Source organism: Lissotriton helveticus, chromosome 4_1 (genome assembly GCF_964261635.1).
Source record: "Lissotriton helveticus chromosome 4_1, aLisHel1.1, whole genome shotgun sequence".
Classification (NCBI taxonomy): Eukaryota; Metazoa; Chordata; class Amphibia; order Caudata; family Salamandridae; genus Lissotriton; species Lissotriton helveticus.
Genome location: NC_136063.1, coordinates 269,064,924 through 269,088,056, shown reverse-complemented (window position 1 = coordinate 269,088,056; position 23,133 = coordinate 269,064,924). Strand labels below are relative to the sequence as shown.

Here is a 23,133-nt window from a genome sequence, read left to right as displayed (position 1 = left end):
GTTTTGGATTACAGACATTTAAACTCTTGTTGCAAAACATTTGCTGTACAAAATGCACATAGTGCAGCACTGATGAATAACATCGTTCGGAAAAAATACAAAACTACATTAGATATCGCAAATGGTTTCTTCTGTCAAAACATTGCACCTGAAAACAGGTATTTGACCGCTTTCTCAATAATGGGGACACAGCGACTATTTTGCCCTTCTCCCCCAGGGATTCAAGAATAGTCCAGGGTTATTTTCAGCCAGAGTAACAGAGTTACTACAAACTTACGGTGATGAGGCATTATCGTATGTCGATGACATCTATCTTACAGACGATGATTTGGACATACACTTGAAAAGAGTGAACACCATAATACTTGGGTTTGCGTCTGAAGGGTATGAATTAAATTTTAGGAAATCACGAATTGCCCACCTCAACGTCCTATTTTGGGGATATGAGTTATTAAGTGAAGGCAAAAGCCTCGCAGCAAACTTTTTAGAAAAATGCGCACTGCTACAGCCTCCAAAAACTCTGAAAAACTTACAGTCGATTCTAGGTTTCCTGAATTTTGGAAGAACTTATGTTCTAAATTACGAACTAATCAAACCTGATTTCAAACAGACTAATTGGACACAAAAACACACAGAAATTTTGCATTCAGTGCAAACATACATGTTAGCAAAAACACAGTTAGAAACACGCGACAACGTGTGTAACCTATTTATTTTATTTATTTATTTTATTTATTTTTTACACTTATATGGCGCACAACTACCCAAAAAGGGTTTCCCGGCGCCGACGACATGTTGCTGAGCAGGGATATTAGATGAGCTAGGTCAGTAGAGTTATTTCTGGAAGAGCCAGGTCTTAATGTTCTTCCTAGCTACCTTCCTACCTAGTGATCCGTATCATCCCAGGGAGATGCCGATTCACATACCTAACCTTTAACGAAGGTGAGACGGTACCAATAGCATACAAGTCACACTTGTACACACAAGCTGAAATGAAGTTCACATCAACAGAAAAGATTCTGACAGCGGTTCAGACTGCTGTAGCAAAGGAGAGAGCCCTCGCACAGGGTAAACGCATTAAAATCATTACACCTGTACCTGCCTTAGAGGCAGTGACAAAGGCAAGCTTTCCAAATGCTAAAGCTTTACATCCAAGATGGATACAATGGGTTAATTCTCTTGCTGCAACAGACGTTGTATAATTTTTGACCCGTATTTAAAAACACAAGAATTCCTGCAATACGAATTAGAATGTCCTCTGCCGACTGCAATTCTGCCCCTTGAACATTACGGCTGTATAATATATACAGATGGCTCAGCACAGCCCGCAATTGGGGGTAAGCAAGAGAATAGTGCGGCGTGCGCGATTGTTAAGGGTCACTGGTGCGAAGGTAAATTCAGACGAATGGTCACCATCACTCGGGGACTGTACAGCTCAGCAAGCTGAACTACAGGCTTTCAAGATGGAGGTTGAAAATACCGATCGCGAATTCCCCACACTCAAAGTGTGCGATTCGTATTACTGCGTTCAATCTTACAACAAATATTTGCAGAACTGGGTTCAAAACGGTTTCAAAGACACTAAAGTTGGCACAATTAAGCATAAATTGCTTTGAGAACAAGTAGTTATTTTGCAAAAAGAACTACAAAAGACTCACGTGATTCATACACTGAGTCATCAGCGTGATGGCGTTCACGTTGAAGGGAATTCATTGGCTGATGAGGCCGCGAAGGCAGCAGTGCAAACCGCTTCCATAGCTGCAATCACTCGTTCAAAAACGAAAATAGACAGTGAAATATTGCAAGCTGTCACCACTTCAGTAAAAGACAGTGGTAAGACACTCCTGAAAGGATTTCCAGTGAAGTACTCATATATAACTGATGCAAACAATGTTCCTTTTGCTCGAATCCCTGGAGTGGGGGATAGGGCAATTCCAAACATGGAACATAGGTTAAGACTAATATTAGCAGCACACGAAGGGCTCGCCTCTGCACACGCAGGAGTTTCTGCCACAGTATCATTGTTAAAACAGAGATACGGGTGGCCGCGCATGAGGAAACAAACTAGAAACTATGTTCTAGAATGTGAAATCTGCCAAAAAATGAACGTTTCTACAGTAAAACGACCTGCGCAGACGCCCCTTCTAATTTCAGATAAACCATTAGCATGTGTTTACCTGGACCACCCTTACAAAGGGACGGTAACTATAAATATATCATAGTCGCATTGGATACCTACACAAGATTCATTTGGATGTGGCCCCAGCACTCGGCTGACGCCAGAACTGTTATAAAAGATTTGCGGGTCTTTATCGGCACATACGCAATCAGCACGCTACATTCTGACCAGGGTCCTGCGTTTAGCTCTCGAGCTTACAAGGAGGCCATGGCCAGCTTGGGCGTTGCATTACGGTTTTAGAGTCCCTTCCATCCTGAGGGAAATGCGGTAGTGGAAAGAAAGCAATCTATAACAGCTAGAGTATTAGGCTTGAGTGACAGGTGGGTAAAACATCTAAATAGTGTCCAACGTAGTCTTAATATTCTGCCAAGAAATTCTCTGGGGGGAATCACTCCATATGAATTATTATTTGGTACTAGAAGGCTCATCCAGCATATTGATTGTAAAACTTCAGTGGTGGAACAGAAACCCTTTGATATCAAAGACCGTTTGGCTGTTTTACAGGACTTAAATGAAACAAGAAGAAGTCTGAGTAACACAACACAAAGCCCAACGACCTCTGAAGAAAAACCACCTGTCCCAGCAAGACCTGTCTGTATTCCAAAGATTGGGGATCTAGTCAGGGAAAAGATCGCGGTGAAGAAGAAATTTGGGCCTTCTTATAGGAAAGCAGTACCTGTCTTAGCAATCATTGGAACAAGATCAGTGTTACTACCGCCGCTTGCTGGAAAAAGGGAGAACAGAACAATATCAGTGGATTCCCAAGAAGTAGCAGACAACCAAATCTGGCTACTATCCAAGAGGTTCAAACTGAAAGACTTATCACATTTGATAAACCTCCAGTGAGAAAGGAAGGACTATGCAACAAAGCCATGGAACTTGTCCCTCTTGATACCCAAATATCAGTTTGTCAAGAAACTCCTGTCTACAATGATGTAGCTTCTGACTATACAAACATGTCAAAAGACGAAGCAACTCCAGCGATTTCAAAGAATCCGGATGCAATACCAACTATTGACAGAACTGCCTCTGGCTATTTTATCAACTTCGATAACTTTTCTGAGGATCCCAGTGAACAAGAAACAACGCCAGCAAAAAAGCTTTTTAAAGAAGAAATAACAGAACTCTTTGATCACCTTGAGAAAACATATCTGGTTTCGCCATGGGTTGAATTTTGGATTGAATTAGGTGGAGTTTTTCTCCTGCTATGGCTCATTCTTGTTTTAAGTTTGGGACAAATGATAGATGGAAAATACAGTACCAAGGACACAGCAAGTAAGAACATCAACTTGCTCCTGCAACCTTACAAATCATCTCATCGTGAGCGAAGAGACCTGTCATCAGTGAACATCACAGCCGTTCCTATGCCTGGTGGTATAGCATGGGACACAACTGATTATGACATTTATGGCCCAGTGGAATTGTTGAAGATTCCTCACCAGTTTAAGGTTTCTTAAAGTGATTTTGTCTCACAGAGCACTTTTTCTGATGATTGGGACTTTGAAACTGTTAATAATATGATGTCAGACTTAGAATGTCAGCAAAATTTCAAAAACATGAACACTTAGAAGGTTCATCAAGTTATGAAGAACTGTATTGTTATAATCATTATGGTCACCATTATTTGCACAAATCTGCAAACCCTAGAAATTTCTTTTCTTACAATCAATGGGAACATTGTCAAACGCCACCAAAAGGCAGCTCTAAAACATTTTATGAGACATTTCCATACTTTACAGGTTTTAATGTGACAAATTCAGAAATGTTTTATTTTAAAAATATAAATAAGACAGGAATGAAAAACATGTTGACCAATACTAAACAAATTTATTCTGCAAACTTTTATGCTCAGCTGTCTACATTAGGGTTTAACTTTTGGAACGACAACATTGAGACAAAAACTGTCTGGGGCACAAAAGAATGGCTGGTGCAAGGTTTAGAAGCCTTGTTCAGAGCCTGCATTATTCCAGAACAAATTATATTTCATACATATACATTCCCCCCTATAAACATCGAAGAGCTTGACACAATAATGACTCAAGTCAAATCTGGATCTCCGGATGACCTTATTCCCGCCAAAATTTTTACCCCACTTCGTTCCCTGTTAGCTCCCTACATTCAGGATATCATCAACCAGTCCCTCAAAGAGGGAAAAGTACCAACTGAATGGAAGAGAGCAGTGGTGAACCCAATCCGCAAGAATGCGGCCCTTCCTTGGACGGAGCTCTCCAACCTCCGTCCTATCTCGCTCCTACCCTATTACAGCAAGATGGCCGAGAAACATGTTAATGCACACCTGTCCAACTACATCGAGGCAGCGGGCGGCCTAGACCACTCACAATCTGGTTTTAGGCCCAACCATAGCACCGAATCAGCCCTTCTGTCAGTGACAGATAACATCAGAATGCTACTTGACAGAGGGAGCTCAGTGATTCTGGTGCTATTGGATTTGTCCGCTGCCTTCGACACGGTGTCGCATGAAGTTCTTCTCGGCCGTCTGAAGGGAGCTGGAGTAGAAGGGACCGCCCTTGCGTGGCTGGAAAGCTTCCTTGGAGACAGACAACAAGGGGTCAAATTAGGCTCCTATAAATCTGTCTGCAGGAAGCTTACCAAGGGGGTGCCACAGGGCTCTTGTCTAAGCCCCACGTTATTTAACGTATATGTGGCCCCCCTAGCAGAGATCATTAGATCTCACGGGTTTTCACCCATCTCTTATGCTGATGATACTCAGCTGCTTTTCCCCTTTCAAACCGTTACACCCGCAGTCATGCAATCTTTCCAAGACGGTATGAGAGCGGTGGCAGGTTGGATGGCCCAGAACTTTCTCCAATGCAACGTGACCAAAACTGAGGTCATGTTGTTTGGAGGGGCCTCCCTGCTCTGGTCCCCGGAATGGTGGCCACCTGAGCTCGGACCTGTCCCAGCGCCCAAGCAAACCATTAAGAATCTGGGGGTACGCCTGGACCAATCCCTGATTATGAAAGATCATGTCAATCAGGTTGCGGGAACGTGTTTTCGCACAATTGGTCTTTTACGGCGTATCTTCCCCTTCCTACCAAACATCCATAGGAAGACGCTGGTTCAGGCACTAGTCCTTGGACGAGTGGACTACTGTAATAGTCTACTCATATCTGCCAACCAGGAACAACTTTGCAGACTGCAGGTAGTACAGAACACCGCGGCAAGACTCATCCTGAATGCTCCCACCCGCACTCCTTCCCGCCCCCTCCTCTCCCATCTTCACTGGCTCCCGGTGCAACAGCGGATCCATTTTAAACTTTGCTGCATTATGCATAAATGCATCTACGGTTCTGGTCCCAAATATCTGAAAGATATCTTTCGTCCTTACTCTCCTGGACGTACCCTACGCTCCAGCAACACTATGTTGCTATACGTCCCTAAAGTAAACAGAGCAAGACAGGGTGGTCGTGCCCCCTCCCTTAAAGGTCCAATGCTGTGGAACTCCCTCCCCCCCCAGCTAAGACAAATTCCTCATCTCCTTAACTTTAGGAATAAATTGAAAACCTACCTATTTACACAGGATTAACTTAGCTTCCCCTCTGCCCTTCCCGACCTACAGTTTTGCTTTATCTCTTTCAGAAGCCACGTGCGGAGATACCCCTTCGGGGCTGATTCATGCGCGATACAAGACTATAAATAAATAAATAAATAAATAAATAAATAAATGATACTGTTCAACAAACATCATGTCTTGGCATAGCTAAGATAAAAGATTTAAACAAACCATCCATACCGAGACCAACACCTGACAGTAATGACACTGCAGATGAGGAGGTAGACATAAAACAGATTTTAAAACACAATAGAACTAAAACTAATTTGAAAAAATGGTTAATCTGGCCCATAGACATGAATAACTGTCAAGATAGATTCATGAACAAAATAGAAGGGTTCAAAATGAATAGGCCAGATCCAAGATATTCCCAGAGACAACATCCAGGGATAGTAACAACATACAGTGTAGGAAAACTATGCCTTGAGTGGCTACAGAAAACCACACTTCCAGAAATTAAACACTTGACTTTACTTAAAGAAAGCATTGACTTACGAGACTTCTTAATTGGGCCTCGTAAACAACGTCAAAAACGTTTCATATACGCTGGTATATACGCTGCGTACAATGAAGCTTGGAAAATAACAAATGGAAACTGCAGAAAAAATATGTGAAATTGACCGTATTAATTTAGAGAAAGCTCTCTCTGTATTGGACAATGGGTTAACGACTCTGTCCTCCAGAATCTATTCTTTGGGCAGCATTGTATCATCTGCCATTGACATAATAGAACAGGATTTGCTAATGTTACAACATGGCCAGTCTCAATTACGTTCTATAATGCTGCTAGGCTGGACGTTACAAAATCTCAGTTCAGGCTACGTGCCATGGCGTTTAATCAATACCACGTCATTGTTTACTGTCTTTAACCTTACAGATAAACAAATCTCTTTGGCAGAAAGAGGAGCAGACTATACGGTGCTGAGCATTGAAAAACTGGAAAGATTACCATTAACAGTTTCTGAGAAGCCTGTCGTAGAATGGATAATACATGGCATCATCACGAGACCAGTGACGATTTTCCAATTTCAGTATTGTCTACAGCATATACCAGCAGGCCTGTATGAAAGGTTGATACATTAAGTCAACCTGGAATTTACCATACACACACAAATCGTGGAGTGGGGGAAAGGAGGTATTTCTTAGTACAAAAAATTGTAAAAACTCACTAAGCGGTACACTTTTATGTGAAGGTATTAATTTACATGGAGCCTGCGAAGGTTCTTTAAATAACCTTTCTTGCCACATGCACGGTAGTCCAGCAGCAGTGATAGACCCGCTTTCCAATGGCAGCTACCTTATGCTCAATGATCACCGCTGTTGTGGCATGTTGCCAGGAAAAGCCTATCTAGTTATTGTGCCGGCCAGGGTCACTTGTTGTATGCAAGTATTGTATCCAAAAAGCAAGACAGACGGGGAGACGGCGTTATGGCCTTCACTGATTATCTCTTCTATACGAATTGATACTTTAAGCAGAATGAAAGCCATTCTTTTGCAAAAAACTATGCCACTGACCTCGTCTAGAGAAACGTATGATCTGCAAGTTGCAAGGACTTCTGCAGAGATACATGCATTATTATCAACAAACTGCCCAGTACATTTCGCAGAAATGTTAGGTCAAATCTTAAGCATGTCTGATACCAGTGGCATCGCACATGTATTTAAGACGATCTTTTCGGGACTGTAAACACCATTCGAAGCAGTCCTCGGCATTTTTCCAAATTTCGTGCACTCTGTGTTTGGTGGTCTGCCTCTCATTTTGGGACTCGTAGCAGGAATTCTATTTTTGTTCCTTCTGCTCCGATATGGCAAATCCAGTCACTGACGATACCCAGACTACAATGGAACGGGCTCTCTTGGCCATGCAGTATCGTGGCTTGGCTCGTTTAAGAGATCTGAATACCACTTGGTTCCTTTCATCTTACCTGTTCTACGATGCCTGCTTTGTGGAGAAGAATGCGTGTTAGACATTTGTCTTACACTTCCATCAACACTGCCAACGGATGTTTACACTTTGCTGGGTCCCGTAACGAATCATACATCGTGTTGACCCAACGGCTGCCAATCCTGATGACGGCATTCATTGAGATCTCACCCGCGATTCCAGCTATTGGTGAGGTACGTGGAACAACAGGCACACAGGTACCATCTACAGCGAACATTGCTAATGCGGATGACGCTGACGGCTTCACATCTATGCACATTTGATCTACTTGATGAAGTAGTTCCACTTTCACCATCTGTGGTAGACTGTTTCTTTGCCAGCTTAGATGATTTGATGTTTTCTCCCGACACCGAGAAAAACTTTTGAAAAGTGCACACGGCGTTCCATGAACTCCGAAATTCGGCCTTCGGGTTTTTCAAAACAAGCACTCTAACTTGGGAACTCTATGTTTCTACAATCTACATTCAATTTTTGTTTCTCTTCTCTCCTTCCCAGAATAGAACTTTTTTCGCTTGGCACAAAGTAATCTGCTTAAAGTAGAACTATTCTTAGAGAACAAGAAATTCATTTTTTGATACTTTCCATAGACAATATTTGGCATTCTCCCATGTAAACAATAACAATTTATATTTTATGCTATGGAATGGTCTCGATTTTTTTTCTTCTGTAAATTTAGAAGCCATTTCATAAATGTCATTTCATTTTTTAAAGATAGCTATGGTTAGTAAAATACGTGCTAGATAAATACTCATGTATGTGTATAACCATGTTTGATGCATTTCATGTACTTTGGGTGGGATAATGAACACATGCTTAAGTTATGTTTTTTTATGCTCATAGATTTAGTAATATTAGACATAATATGTGGAGTGGGTGTTGTATAGCGTTTTAGGACCCTAGTGTAATTTTCCCGATTCATGCCCTTATATAGGTATAAAATACTGTATCCTTATATAGGCATTGAAATCATAACCATATTGAGACATAAGTAGTCCTAATGCGGCTTGGCTACTTCCACTAGTTCCGAAAATCTACAACGATTTCTTGGAAAAACCCGCCTTCAGCAGTCAGGGACCTCCCACTGCATGAATATCGATTTATCCAAGAACTCATGGAGTTTTCAGAGAATTCATTCTCTTATGACGTTATTATGTCCAATCTTACGTCAAACTCTGCACCTTCAAGGTATAAATATGCCAACACTTGTCCAAACAAACACACAGTGGTTTGGAGCAGTTCGACTATCTACTTCCCGACATGCCCTGCTGCAGCAAGTGCCGAAGGAAGCCGACCCTCCAGCTGACGCACTGAGAGACGCTGTACTTTCTTCAGCCGAGAAATCCAGCTCTAGTGTTTCCAGGCTACTCTTGCGGGTTGCTGGGAAATTGAGTCCTGAGAGAGAGATACCAGACCTCCTACATTCTAAAAACCAAGGTACGGAGCTGATTAGACTCTAGGAGAATTCTTGAATTCGATTCTTGGCGAAGAATACTAAAAACTAAGCTACACCTCACTTACTTCTTCCCTTGGACTAAACCTAGGTTAGGTACACCGGGATAGGCGTATTTTAGAAACACCAGTTGAGTACTTTTAGTCATTATTTATCAATGTATGTATTTTATATATTATATGGCTTAGAAACCATATCATGCTTTTACAGTATTATTTTATAATACTCTTCGTATTGTATGCTTTGTACTTTACAAGTATTACGATTGCAGCAGTTCATTTCTTATGCTTGAGAAAGAAGACTGTTTAAAAAATAAATAATATTGAAAACGCCAGTCTCTCTATTTTCTCTGCATCTCTGGTGAAACGAAGCATGCACGATTGACTGAGTGAAATCACTATCTATTGTTTCCGCGACTCTAGAGATACATTTCTTATTCTTGGGAAACAAAGTTGTCCTGTTTTAAGCGGTTGTCAGAAACGAATCCCTTCTTGTGAATTCGAGAAAGTTTCTAGACCTCTGAGCTAGCTGTCACTCACAATTAGAGACCTAGTCGACTTCAGTCCAACGTCTAAACTACAGGATACACTATTCCAATGCGCAGAGCCTATTGGGAATATAGGAACTACACTACAGTCCCTTACACAAGAAGTCAGTTCGTAGAACGGGGAGGATGGGTTGGACGGTAAGGAATATATAACTATTATATGTCTCTGACATATAAATCGTTACTGAAGGTAAATAACTTGTTCATCTGAAAGAGACTATTAGCTATAGATTCCTTACCTTAGAATAGATACCCCAGCAATACCAACCCCGGAGGTGAGTCTGTGAACCAAGTTCACAACAGAAAGTCCTGGAGAACTGAACGGCTAAAGAAACCGGCTCTCCAGACTTGGATGTGCAGGCAGTAGTGTTTTGTGAACGTTTGCAGGGATGCCCACGTAGTTACCTGCCAGATGTCACCAAGGGGGACTCCAAGTCCCAAAGCAGTAGTGGCTGCTGTCGCCCTGGTGGAGTGGGCACCGGAGGCTCCTTTTTGCCAAGGAGTAAAATATTTTAATGCAAAGGATGACCCATCGAGAGATGGTCCGTTTTTGCACAGCCCAAACTTTCTAGGCGCCCACATAGCCAACATAGAGTTGAACATCCACCTGGAATTGTTTTGTGCGATCCAGATAAAAAGATAGTGCACGTTTTGGATCCAGACGGTGGAGTCTCTCTTCCTCCTTGGAAGGGTGCAGGGGCGAGAAGAAGGTGGGCAAAGTGATGGTCTGTCCTATGTGGAAAGAGGTAACCACTTTAGGGAGAAAAGAAGGTTCAGTTCGAAGGACAACCTTGTCCAGGTAAACAGCAAGGAAAGGAGGTTTAGAAGAAAGAGCCTGAAGCTCCCTCACCCTTCGAGCCAAGGTGATGGCAACCAGAAAAGCAGTCTTGAGAGTCAATAGTCTGAGAGGACAATTATGTAATGGCTCGAAGGGAGCACACATAAGGTACTGTTAGAACCAGATTCAAGTCCCACTGGGGCATTACGAAGGAAATAGGAGGAAAGAGGTAAGAAATCAATTTACAATAGGGGACTTGAAAAGAGAAGGCTGATTAGGAAGCCAAAGAAAGGCCGAAATGACCGAAAGATAGCCTTTGAGAGCGCCCAGAGCAGAGCCCTGCTGGCCCAAAGAAAGAATGAGGAGGAGAACCTCTGAAAGATGGTCAGAAAGGGGATCCACAGCCTTTGCTGTGCACCTTGCACCAAATTTGTTCCATCTACAGGCGTATACCATTTTAGTGGAGGGACGCTTGACTGCCAAGGTTTTGAACCCCAAGGGACATGCCCCGATGTTCTAGCCATGTCCAAAGGCGAAGACCCTCTTCATACAGAATGCATGACCCCAACCTGCCCCGTTTGCTGCAGTACCACATGGCAGTGCTGTTGTCCGTGAACACCTGCAATACTCTTCCCCAAACAGAGGAAAGGAATGCTTTCAGTGCAAGACGAATCACATGGAGAACCAGAAGGTTGATGTGGAGCCCAGACTCCGCCGGAGACCAGAGGCCTCTGGTCTCCATCTCCCCATGTGTCCGCCCCACCCCAGAAGTGATGCATCTGTCACCACTGTGAACTCTGGTTGGGGAAGGAAGAGGGATCTGCCATTGACCCAAGCCTGGTTTGTTAGCCACCACTGCAATTGGTGTGCAGTGCCCTCCGAGATCTGGACGCAATCTGAAAGATTCCCCTGATGCTGTGCCAACTGGAACTTCAGGTCCCACTGCAAAGCTCGGATATGCCACCTGGCATGATCCACCAGCAGGATGCAGGAAGCCATGAAGCCCAGCAGCCTCAGGGTCATTCTGACCGAAACCCGGGATAGAGGCTCAAAGATCAGAATCATAGCCCGAATATCCTGGACTCGCTGTTCGGAAGGATAAGCCCGACACTGCACTGTATCCAGAACCGCCCCATGAAAGGAGCATCTGAGTGGGAATCAGGTGTTACTTTGGCACATTGATAGTGAACCCCAGCGAATGCAGGAGATCCGCCGTAGTCTGGAGGTGGGAGATGACAGCCTGGTGCAAACTCGCCTCCACCACCAGTCGTCGAGATAGGGGAAGACTGGAACCCCTAATCTGCACAAATGAGCTGCGACCACCGCCATCACTTTTGTGAACACCCGAGGGGCACAGGTAAGGCCAAAGGGGAGAACAGTAAACTGAAAATGTCCAACCGTGAACCGTAGGTAAAGCCGGTGGGAAGGCAGGACGGGGATGTGAAAATAGGTGTCCTGCAAGTCCAACGCTACCATCTAGTCTCCAGGGTCTAAGGCAGACAGGACCTGAGCTAATGTCAACATTGTGAACTTCTCCTTCCAGAGGAAGAGGCGGAAGTTCCTGAGATCCAAGACAGGATGCAGGCCATTGTCCTTCTTGGGTACCAGGAAGTAATGGGAATAACAACCACAACCTACTTCTGGCACAGAGATTCGCTTAATAGCTCCCTTGGCCAAGAGAGCCGTATCTTCCTGACGGAGAAGGGCCAAATGATCCTCCGACATGCGACGGAGTGTGGGTGGCATGGAGGGAGAGGAGGGAGTGACCCCTTCAGGTTAATTGCAAAACCCACCTGTCCGACGTGATGTTGTTCCAGTGGGGGAGGTGATGGCGAGACCTGCCGCCCACTGGCAACTGGTGGCCCTGAAAAGTCGGACTAGGAAGGTTTGGAGGCTGCTGCGGAGGTGGCGCTGTTGGACTGGCCCGCCCGCTGCCCTCCAGACCCACGACGCTGGGTCCCACATCCTCGGTCATGCAGAGGCTAGGCAGCTTGCGCAGGCGTGTGGCTCTGGGTCGAACGTGCTGGGGCACTTCCGTAGCAACGAAAGGGGCGAAAAGTAGACTGCGTGGGCGAGAGTTGATAGTGAGGCCCAAGGTTCTGGCCGTAGACCTAGAATCCTTAAAGCGCTCGAGCGCGTTGTCTGCTTTGTCGCCAAACAAGCAACGGCAATCAAAGGGCATGTCCAAAAGAGTTGATAGGACATCGCCCGAAAAGCCAGTGGACCTCAGTCAGGCATATCGTCTCAGGGCTACTGATGTTAAAATCATCCTGCCTAACGAGTCAGGGGTGTCCAGCCCACATCGTATGTTGTACTTCGCTGCATCTCTACCCCCAGCAACTGCACGGGAGATAACGGCCCGGGCCATCTCCGGGTACTGTGGCAGCACCTGCGTGAACCACAGAGTGGGTATAACGGCCCAAGAGACATGCAGTGTTCACCGATCACAGTCCTAAGCTGGTAGAAGAAAACATCTTCTTCCGAAGATGATCCAGCTTCTTGGAGTCACTATCTGGGGGAGCAGTAGGGAACGCACCATTGGAAGGCCCTACCACCAAACTCTTGGGGGTAGGGTGTTGGGAGAGGAAAATAGGGTCGTCTGGGGCCAGGCAGTGGCGTCGGGCAATCATCCTACCCACAGGAGCCCCTGGTTTGGACCAGGTGCCCAGAAGGATGTCCATGAGGGCCACATTGAACGGCAGCAGGGGCTCCGAAGAGGCCGCTGCCATTTCAAGCACCTTGGTCAGGACGTAGGTCCTGACCTCCACCATAGGAAGCTCAAGGTTTAAGACCTCAGCCGCCCTACGCAACACCACAGCATAACAGGCTCTCATCCGTAGCCATCGGTGGGGGAGAAAGCATGCCAAGATCTGGGGAGGTGTCCAGACCGCAGGCCCCACCCAACTCCTCTCTCCAGTCCGGTTCATCCAACTCATCTAGGGTGATAAGTGGTACAAAAGTACTTGTCGACGCCGGTCTGGCTCTGTGTCCGAGTCATCATTGGCTGGGAACATAACCGGCGTCGGAGGGGAAGGAGGTGTCGTCAATGGATTTGTCGCTGGAGGTGTCATATGGTCGACCGGCCTGGGTCCCTGGGGGCCCTGCGGCACCGGTGCCGAAGCCACCGGTATCGAAGGCCGAGAACCCCCAGCTGATTCTGCAGGGCCCGAAGGCGGGCTGCCCAAAAATGGAGTGGAGGGCTTCGAAAAAACTACGAAGTCTTACCCGAAGATGAAGACTTCGAAGAAGAGAGTTGTTGGTGACTCTGAAACCAGTCCCGCGACCTCCCTCTCGACCGGGACCTAGAGTGGTGCGGAGTTGACTGCTGGGCCTCCAGAAGCTTTCGGGACCGCTCCTGCAAAGACTTTGGATTCATGGCCCGACAGTAGGAGCACGACTTCGGTTTCGGTTGCACTACAGGCACCACAGGCACACAAGGTGCGGGTCCGTAACCAACATCAATTTGTGACAGGAGTCACAAGGTATAAAGCCGGTCTGCCTATGTGACATCCCTGTGCACCGGGAGTAGAGCGACTCGAAAAAGATGTAGAGAAAAAGTCAAAAAACGCTATTCAAATAGTGGCTAAGGTATTGCTCTCTGCAGATCTGCGCTGGCTGGCGCGGGAAAAGGAAAGAACTGACGTCAGCGCTCCGGGTGGCGTCTATGTACACAACGCAACGTCATACCAGCGATCACGATGCCGATGGTGGAGTCTACCGATGCCACCTACCGACGCACAAGGATACTGCTACAAAAAAATGTCTCCGGATCCAGTCTGACGCCTGGGGTTAATTCTAAGGTATGGAATTTATAAGAGATTCAAAAGAAGACGAGAGTCAAGGCTAAAGATCCCGCATTTGTGGAGTAAAAACAAGCTCCATTCACATGTTCTATGTTAGTTGAGTGCTGGGCCACCCCTTGTTCAATTTGTTCTAAGGAATTTATAACTAATAGTCTCTTTCAGATAGGCCCCACACAATTTCCAGAGTGGAACGGCATCAGTGCCAAGCCACACGGTGCCACCTACCAATACGCAGAGGTATTGCTCAAAAGTTTCCAGATTCAGTCTGGGGAATATTCAAAAGGTGAGGAATCTGTGGCTAGAAGACTCTATCCGAAGATTATGTTACTCTACTAACTTACCTCTGTGATTACCAGATGCATGGTTTCAACAAAGAGAGATGATGGTACGGTATTTCATTTGGACCACCTGACGAAAGAAGGCACTCCGTAAGGTCTTCCTATTACACATGGCAGAGGTGGGCTTGGGATGCCCAAAGTTTGAGCTCTATCACATTGTGGCTCAACTACAGCAGTTTACCAAGTGGCTCAGAGGAGGATTACTGACTGAGCTAGGACTTCTAGAGTCTTGGATGAATGGGGGAAGCCGATTGCTTGTCTTGTTCAACCTCATCGGAAGGCATCACAAACAATGCCTGAAAGAGATGGTCTAGACTTATCTGCATTACTAGGTTAGCTCCTCTGTATGCTCTGACAATTCCTTTCATTAGTCGCTCATATGGATTGGGAATTCAGTCTGCTGCTGCTTTGACTAGATGGATGGAGCTGGGATTCCTGAAAGGAATACCTGTTTGTAGATGGATGGGTCATTCCCTTGGCTCAGCTGATGGCGGACTGGGCTCTCCCTGTCACACAATTTATGACATATGCCTCCCTTTCTTTTCCACGAAGCTGGGGAATGCGTCTAGTGACTCTAGTCAAACCTCTTACACACAAATGGCTTCAATTGGTTTTCACATTGGGTAATGTGCAACATTCTATCTCCTAGTTATACAAATCATTACTGGAGATGGTTAAGAACATATATGACTTTAAAACGTTTAAGCAATATTAGGGGAGCTAATGATATGCTCCTAGATGCAATGAAGAAGGCGCTGATTTTCTTATGGTGTGGTAGTACCTGGCTGTACAGTTGTTCTGGAAGCATGTCCAGAACTGTTTGGTGACTTATTAGGACAGAACTGCATACATCGGGCATGTTTATTGGAGGCATAAATAAGCGAAAAAAAGTTTGCAATAAATCTTTTGACATGGCTCTAACCCTAGCTAAGAGGTGCATTGCAATGCACTGGTAATCAAAAACTCCTCCTCTCTTGCGCACATGTTGCAAACGTGACACTTTAGGCAAGCAGCTAGAGTATTACGTACAGTTTATCATATCCTAAATATCCTGTACCTGCATTGTGGGGTGAGGTCTTGTTCATGTTCGAAAATGCAGATATTTCCATGCATGATGGGTTACAAGAAGCTAATGATTGAAGATGTTTAGTTATAGGAATTGTTTTAACTGTTCTCTCTTTAATACATGTCCAAACCATGCATATACATTTCTAAACATTTGCAGGTACTGCTGCCTGGCAAGCTCACTAAGCTCAAGTACACACTTAAAGTTGAATATCTCCCCTCAGGCCCTCCCCACTCGGGTTGGCTGCACAGGCTGTGGATGGTGCTGGGTATGGAGAAAATATCAATCATGAAGGCGGGTTGAGGTAGCGAGTTTCCAGAGCTGTGGCGACCCTTCCTGACACTCCTCACAGGGGAATTCCGGGAACTGAGCTGCCCCCGGTATTTATGGCTCCTTCGCTTGGCAGATACGCCAATTCCCGAACAGCGCAGTCCCAGGCGCCCTCATTTTTCTAGACCACGCTAGCTTCCTTGATAATATCAACGTTATAATTTGTGTGGGGGGGGCGGGGGGGGAACGGGGGTTGGGGCAGGGGGAGGTTTAATGTTTAATTCCCCATATATTTCGGTGGGCTGTTTTTGGTTGACCAGTTCCTAGCAATTACTTGGTAAATCATACTCGCTGACTGGAGAAGTCTGTATTACACAGTCTTGAAGGAGCAGGAGGTCCTGTGCTCTTTTGTAATCTCTGAAATGCCAATAAAAGATTTAAACCATAAAGTTGAATATCTCAGTTGGGGCTATAGACATGTTTATATGGAAGCTATTATCTTGTACTCCTCTCTCTAACTGATACTTTTCACCTGTACACTGGCTTTCCAACAAAAAACTGCAATAAACAGATTTTTTTTACAAACAAGACCCAGCAGGCAGAGAACCTTTAGGACTGGATCTTGAGCCCCCTCCCGAAACACTGGAGTCAAAACCTTAATTTCCTGGATCATCGATGGAGAAGAAAGATGATGTGTCTAATTGTGCCCCTGTCAGCATGAGGTGCTGAGTAAGATCTAAGTAGGACTTGGGTACGTTGATGGAAAATACACAGTCGAACAACAGACGCTGTATTATGCAGGTGATGTGACACCATCTCCAGGGAGCTGGCTTTGAGTAGCAAGTCGTCACGGGAAAAGGAATAGGGAGACCCAAATATCAAGCTGTTGCTTACCCTGCCTTGAACCTTTACAATTAGCGTGAAATGACTGGCTATAGATTTAGCGAGAGCTGTTTCTGTGAAACAAACCGCGTGGAAACATGACTATGTGTCTTGGTTACATTCAGATTCAAACCACAATCAACCACTAAAACAAAGAAGTGACCACAGAAAAGAGGCATCTAAGGTACGCAAGTCGAATTCATCGATGGCTTTATGCCGCATTATGGAGAAAACAATAGATATAGACACTATAAAGAATGCTTATGTTTTTGCATTGCAGGCATTCACTGGATCAAGCTTTGAGCTAATGAATAACTGAAGCTCCACAAGGGGAAACAGCATCCACATTTTTAAAGTAAGGACGAAGCCTGTTTTGTGATATATACAACTGACACACACCACAAATGAGTTTGCCTAGACAGGTTCTCATTCGTTCCTATTTTTATGATTTTCTAGCGAATGAATGTCACTATGGAGGACAACCGAAAAATACGTGAATTTTGAGGTAAGAGGGCCAATGCACCCGTTCTAGAGTGTGAGTGGATACCAGTCTTTTTCTTACAACACAGTAAGACAAGGTCTTTATTATGTTTTTCAGAACCAATTTGAGGTCCTGAAGAAAGTTCCTCTTTCAAGGAACTCGAAACGCGTCGACAATCATCGTGTTAGGCCAATCGTTTAAATGCTTGAAATGCTTGAAAAACCATTTGAATTTTTTTGTATATTTAGATGGCCTATCGTATAAATTAGTAACTGTTCCTTTGCAAGTACGCTCCAAGTGTACCATTTGACTAACACCAGTTGTGTTGAAGTTATTGTTAATTTTGATTTGCTTTCCCCCCCCCCTTTGCTTCCTTTCCAAATCCCCTTCACGAGGTCTGAAAGAAGTGTACATATGAGTATGAATGAGGATTCATGAGAGAATGTTTGATTGAATGTTAGTTATAAGTGAGTGCAAATGTTTTTAGGTAGGATGCCTTTCCTTCTTCTCTCCTGTGGATTTAATGCTATTTTTGATAATGAAGAAAAGTTGTTGTCCAAATAATGTTTTGTGATTCTGTATTTGAAATAAATGGATTAATTCAAATGAATAATTGATTTGAAGAAACAGTTTTGATTCTGTTCTTCATGGTTCATTTTTGATATGAGTACATTTCAGTATTGGTAATTGGTTGTTGTTTCTTAGTTGAACCTTTACAAGTCATAGGCCTTGACCCCACAGAGTCGAGCCCATCCAAAGGGCAAGGCCATTAGTGCTGCTAGCGCATCGTCCCAAAAACCTGTGGGCTTGAGCCATAAGTGCAAGGTCACTGATTAACTCATGTTAGCAGTATCCATGCCTGCCCTAAAAAAGTGCCTAGAAGCATCAAACCTTCGTTGACTACCTATCTAAAATAGTCCGGGAGGTGGCCTGGTACATTAGCCACCACATAGCAGCATATTCCACAGGACGTGGGTTTAGCCAGCAGATTAGTGGCATTTAGTCAACAGAGGAGTAAAGCATTGAAACCGTCTCCAGTCACTTTAAATTCTGTCTGACAGTGCTGCTGGAAAAGCACCCAGGTTTTGCTTTGGGCAGGAGGAAGCTTATACCACTGGGCTGTCTGGAAAAAGATGCACAGACAGAAAAATGTGGTCTCTGGGTACAGACCCATATCTTCTGATTTAACGCCTGGTCTGATGCTAGATTCTCCCATGCTGTCTTGACCGGATCTAAAAGTGCATAATTGAAACGCAGTAAGGGCTTCCAAGAAGTTGCAGCTGGCTGCAGAGCGCCTGTCAAAAAGTTAGCCCTGAATTTCACTATTGGCATAGGAAGTTCAAGCACATCATCTGAGTTACTTAGAATAGTGTGAAAGGAAGCCACCTATGGGAGCCATCGACCGGAAGGATAGTCAAAGCTGGTTTCTGAAGAATGAGCCACTTGAATTTTTAAGGGCAAGAAGGTCTACAGTATCAGAGGAAAGGGGAGGCAGACAACTGGCTGTCTTGATGCTGTTGTCTGTATAATGAAGTTTGGTCTCCAACATCTGTATCAGACCAGATTCTGGAACAAACATCTTCCTTCGTCTGTGAATAATGTTGGCTGATCAGGGTGTTCTCAAGCTCTGCTCAGTATATGGCCTCTTCTGCTATCCCTTGGGCCTCCCTCATAGACCTCATCTAGACATTATCTCGCTCCTAGACATCATCCACTCTGGACTTAAGAGTTTGAGAGGGCCTGCTATGGAGATGGTGCCGGAGTAAACATCTTTAGCACCGAAGGCAGAGCTGGAAACTGCAGCACTGGAGGCACTGCCGGTGAGGGTTTAGCGCAGGAATTACTCCAGTAAATAGTGGGGTATACTTTGAGGAAATGCGGGGCCAAATGTGCCAGGGGAGGACCAGCCAGCAGGAACCCAAACAAAGTCCTGTACAGTCCCATGGGGTTCCGAGGCACAACAGAGGGGATCACTGCATGACAAAATATACCCATCATGGCATTTCGGCAGGAAGCAAGATCAGCTCCTGGCACTGAGAAGTCTGCTTAAGTCCGAATAGGTACCACCTTAAGGTACAAACTGTGGTGGTGCTGGAAGAGTGCCTGGAAGAGGTACTGTCGGAGCAGAATTCTCAGGGGTGACATCAACCAAATCTGGCAAAGAGAAGGACGACTCAGCCAGGAGTAGAGGGCAAGGCAGTGACTTCATTTTCAATTTTTAAAAATGTTGAGGAGATTCGTAGGCCCGCTTCTTTTTTTGCTTTTTCTTTTTTTTCCTTCGAGGTCTTAAGATGCAGGTCTGTAGTGTGAACTTATCCTTAAGTGAAAATAGCATTGAGTCAAACACTCAGTGATCACAGCCCAGAAAATGTTTGGCCAAGCATTCTTTTATGGCCTTTGGTAGCATGAGGCAACACCTGTCCCTTGACCTCGGATCCTGTTCCAAACCCAGTGAGTTAGTCAACATTGTTTCTCGTGTGAATAAGAAAATGGGCATCTGTCCAGTACAGGTGTAGCAGAGTTTAAGCTCTGATTTCTTAGGGGGTACAATCCCTACGCTCTACACTTTGGAAATGTTAATGACACAGGAAGATTTTTCACAAAAAATAATAAGAGGAGTTTTAAGATATGCATTAAAGGATGCAAAAAAAAAAAAAAAAAAGAAGGGGGACAGACATTGGAGCTCCCCCAGGTGGGTGCTATGTAGCTCCAGTGACGTCACCTAGGCATCCCTGTTATTACAGAACTGGAGGCAGCACACAAGCGTTATTAAACGTTTCCCTATCTAGTCTGAAGCTTCGAGATATTTAGCACACAAGGAGCCTGCAGGTATATCCATTCGAAATAAAATATGCTAGCCATCAAAAAGCAAAGTCTGAATTTTATTAAAAACATAGAGGTGAGGAATATCCCACCCAGCAAAGAAGTAGAATATATTTATGGTCCCATCTGAATTGGGAAACTTATCCTTGAGAATAAATGAATGATCTTTGATATACACCATGTTGTTTTAATGTCAAAAGATGTATTTACTGAATTCTGTGTTTACTGTGGCCAGTGGCTGGTAAGTCAATTGTTACTGTATTGCTGACTTCCGTTTACAGGTTTGATATGGTTAAAAGTTAGTCATATAGTTTTATTGTATATTCTCTTCCTAGTTTCATAAACAAAACAGTAGTGAGATTACTAAGCACGGAGCGCATGGAATCTGACTTCACACTAAGAAAGCAGAATTGTATGCTTTTGTCTGGTATTACATACTCATTGTGAGGGATTGTTTGCTCTTCATTTTGCTGGTTGTGCTAATTTCATGGACTTTGGGGAAATGTGGTCTGTTAGTTGTTTTTTGGCTACAAGGTCTGAAATGGACATTGCGATAACAAAGAAGAAACAAAGCATAATCTGCACCTTTAGGCCCTTAAAAGACTTTAAACTTTCCTTCTGGATAAGTAGGAAATGTTATATTCTTCTCACATTAATCTGGGAGTGGGTACTCTGGTGCTATATAAACAGCCACCACAATTTACTGACTTACTAAGTGCTACATAAATGCAATATATTTGCAAAGTGGAACATGGCACTCACAGACACCTTAGAGCAGTGAGAAGATCATTAAAAAGAAGGTAACCTTTATCATGGGGTCTGGATTCTATAGCCTTGGCTATTCTTCTCAGAGACAATTAGTCGGTTAGGAAGTCATATCATGATAATGTGATTGAGGTGGAGAAGCCTTGGACTGGAGGGAGCGGTGAGTACACCAACTGTTCAAATGTCAAATTTGGTCAAAGGTCAGGGTTAGCTTCTAGCCCACTTAGAACAGACCAATCTGTCTAAATCGAGAGGCAATCTATTTATTCCAAGTAATACAATGGTCAGGGAAATTAATAAACTATTTATCATTGACACCAACCGCAGTGACTGAAACACACTAAAGCAATAATTTTTGCTTAAAGGGTTTCATTGTTTTTTTCAATAGGCTAATGCTATAACTTTTTTTATACAGAGAGGAGTAGATAACACAGAGTATACAAGTATAGAGCGGATTTCTTCCACAATATAACTGTTGTATATAATGGAAAGGCCTGAAACCAGTTAGACAGATAAGGTAGGAAAGATATTAAAGGTTAAATTGCTACACATCTAGCTGTATAGTACTCAATCATACTCTAGAGATAGTGAAGAACTCCAGAGGAAGACCTGTATTAGAGATAGTTTAACGAAAAAAGATGTTTCTAATGTGAAATTACATACCCATCACTCTTTTTCAAGAGAAAACCTTTTTTTTCACTGCCATATTCTTTGTTGCCCTGAAGCTGATGCATGCTGTATCCACCTTGTTTGCTTTGGGAGTCCTATAAAAGAAACCAGAATTTTTGTAAGATGTTTGATTTTAAAGCAATATGACCTTTCCCACTGTGATACAATATTATATTTTTGGATTTGCACTATTAAAACATATTTCTAAACCATTAAAAGCAAATATTAAAGGTTTCTTATGTTATGGTATTGATTCAGATTCCATTCAGCAAATATGGTAAATACTGAAAATTAAGAAAAGAAATGTATTTCCTAGCCCAATTGATCAATCCCCGTCATGAATGATAAAACATAAAAAAAATAAGATCAAGACACTGTCACATGCAAAATTATGGTATGGGTATGTCGTATTTAATGGTATTTAATGGTATTAAAATAAACTTTTTGAACTCCTGTCTCTTTACATTTAAAATCCTAGCACAACTTTAAATAAGTTAAATAAGTTAAAATCTATTTCAGGTGAAAAAATCATAACATGCAATCATGATATTAAAAGTCGAGGAAAAATAGGTTTCTATAGTCATAAAAACAAAGACTCAAGAAGTAATAACTTACTCTCCTTGACTTCCGTCAGGGAAGGCAAAAGCAACATAGGAAAGAAGAAGCAAACAATTTAACAAAAGAAGCATTTTCTGTAAAATCTCTCTCCCTGTCAATCTTTCCTTAGTTACTCTAGTCAATCATTCTATTTTCATGGAAAACGATCTCCACGAAAGGCAGAGAAATATTTTCTGTAGTGTGTTTACATGAAATAAAAAACAAGATTTGGAGAAGAAAAACTGCAGCTTCAAATTAATGACGAATGTATACTTATTTGGGTGCAAAACCTTTTAATTGGGACAATATGAAGCAAAAAACAAATATCTCAATTTTGGGTAACAGCAGGGCATCAGAGTCGCAGGGACACATCTTTATTAAATCATATTGATTACGATACAGATTACACAGACAGGGAAGTGTAAGAAGGACAAATATAACAAAATGCAAAATGTGCCCCTTCTTTACCAACCAATAAACCCAACGTCCCCTCTCCCACACACCTCCAACGTTCAAGAGGAGAAATATCAACGACAACCTAAGCACAGGTGACCTCCATCCCATCTCTCAAATAAAGTCAAATACTTCCAGCGGGGTGGAAGTACAGTAAGGGAGAAGCCTCCACTCATACTTTTTATACAGAGATTTCCACTGGGCCTCAGGCACCATTCTTATTAAAGGTCAGTTGCTCCACAGCCAAAAAGGACATTTGAAATCATTGGAAGGGGGTTGCTATTCTTCCAGTTGTGAGCAATCATCACTTTAGCGGCGCTCAAGCACTGAAGCACCATATACAAATCAGTTTTCAACTTTACAGCACCAGTTAAAGGCCTCAGTCCAAGGAAAAGATTCTCCGGGTTTACGGGTATCGGCTAACCCAGGACACCAAATAGTGTATCAGCAACTGTTCATCAAAAAATCTGAATTTGCAGGAAGCTACCCCAGAAAATTGAGAAGGGCAGCTCC

At 43.6% G+C, this 23,133-nt stretch overlaps 1 protein-coding gene across 3 annotated transcripts in view; it reads right to left on the bottom strand.

Annotated features, from left to right (window-relative positions):
- The window catches only part of ASAP1 (ArfGAP with SH3 domain, ankyrin repeat and PH domain 1), a 2,040,747-nt gene that overhangs the window by 1,147,216 nt on the left and 870,398 nt on the right, over positions 1 to 23,133 (bottom strand). For all 3 annotated transcript variants that reach the window (XM_078686749.1, XM_078686753.1, XM_078686750.1), the window contains one exon: positions 21,565 to 21,665. In XM_078686749.1, coding sequence (XP_078542875.1) covers positions 21,565 to 21,665 — 101 coding nt within the window. The remainder of the gene's footprint in view (positions 1 to 21,564; positions 21,666 to 23,133) is intronic.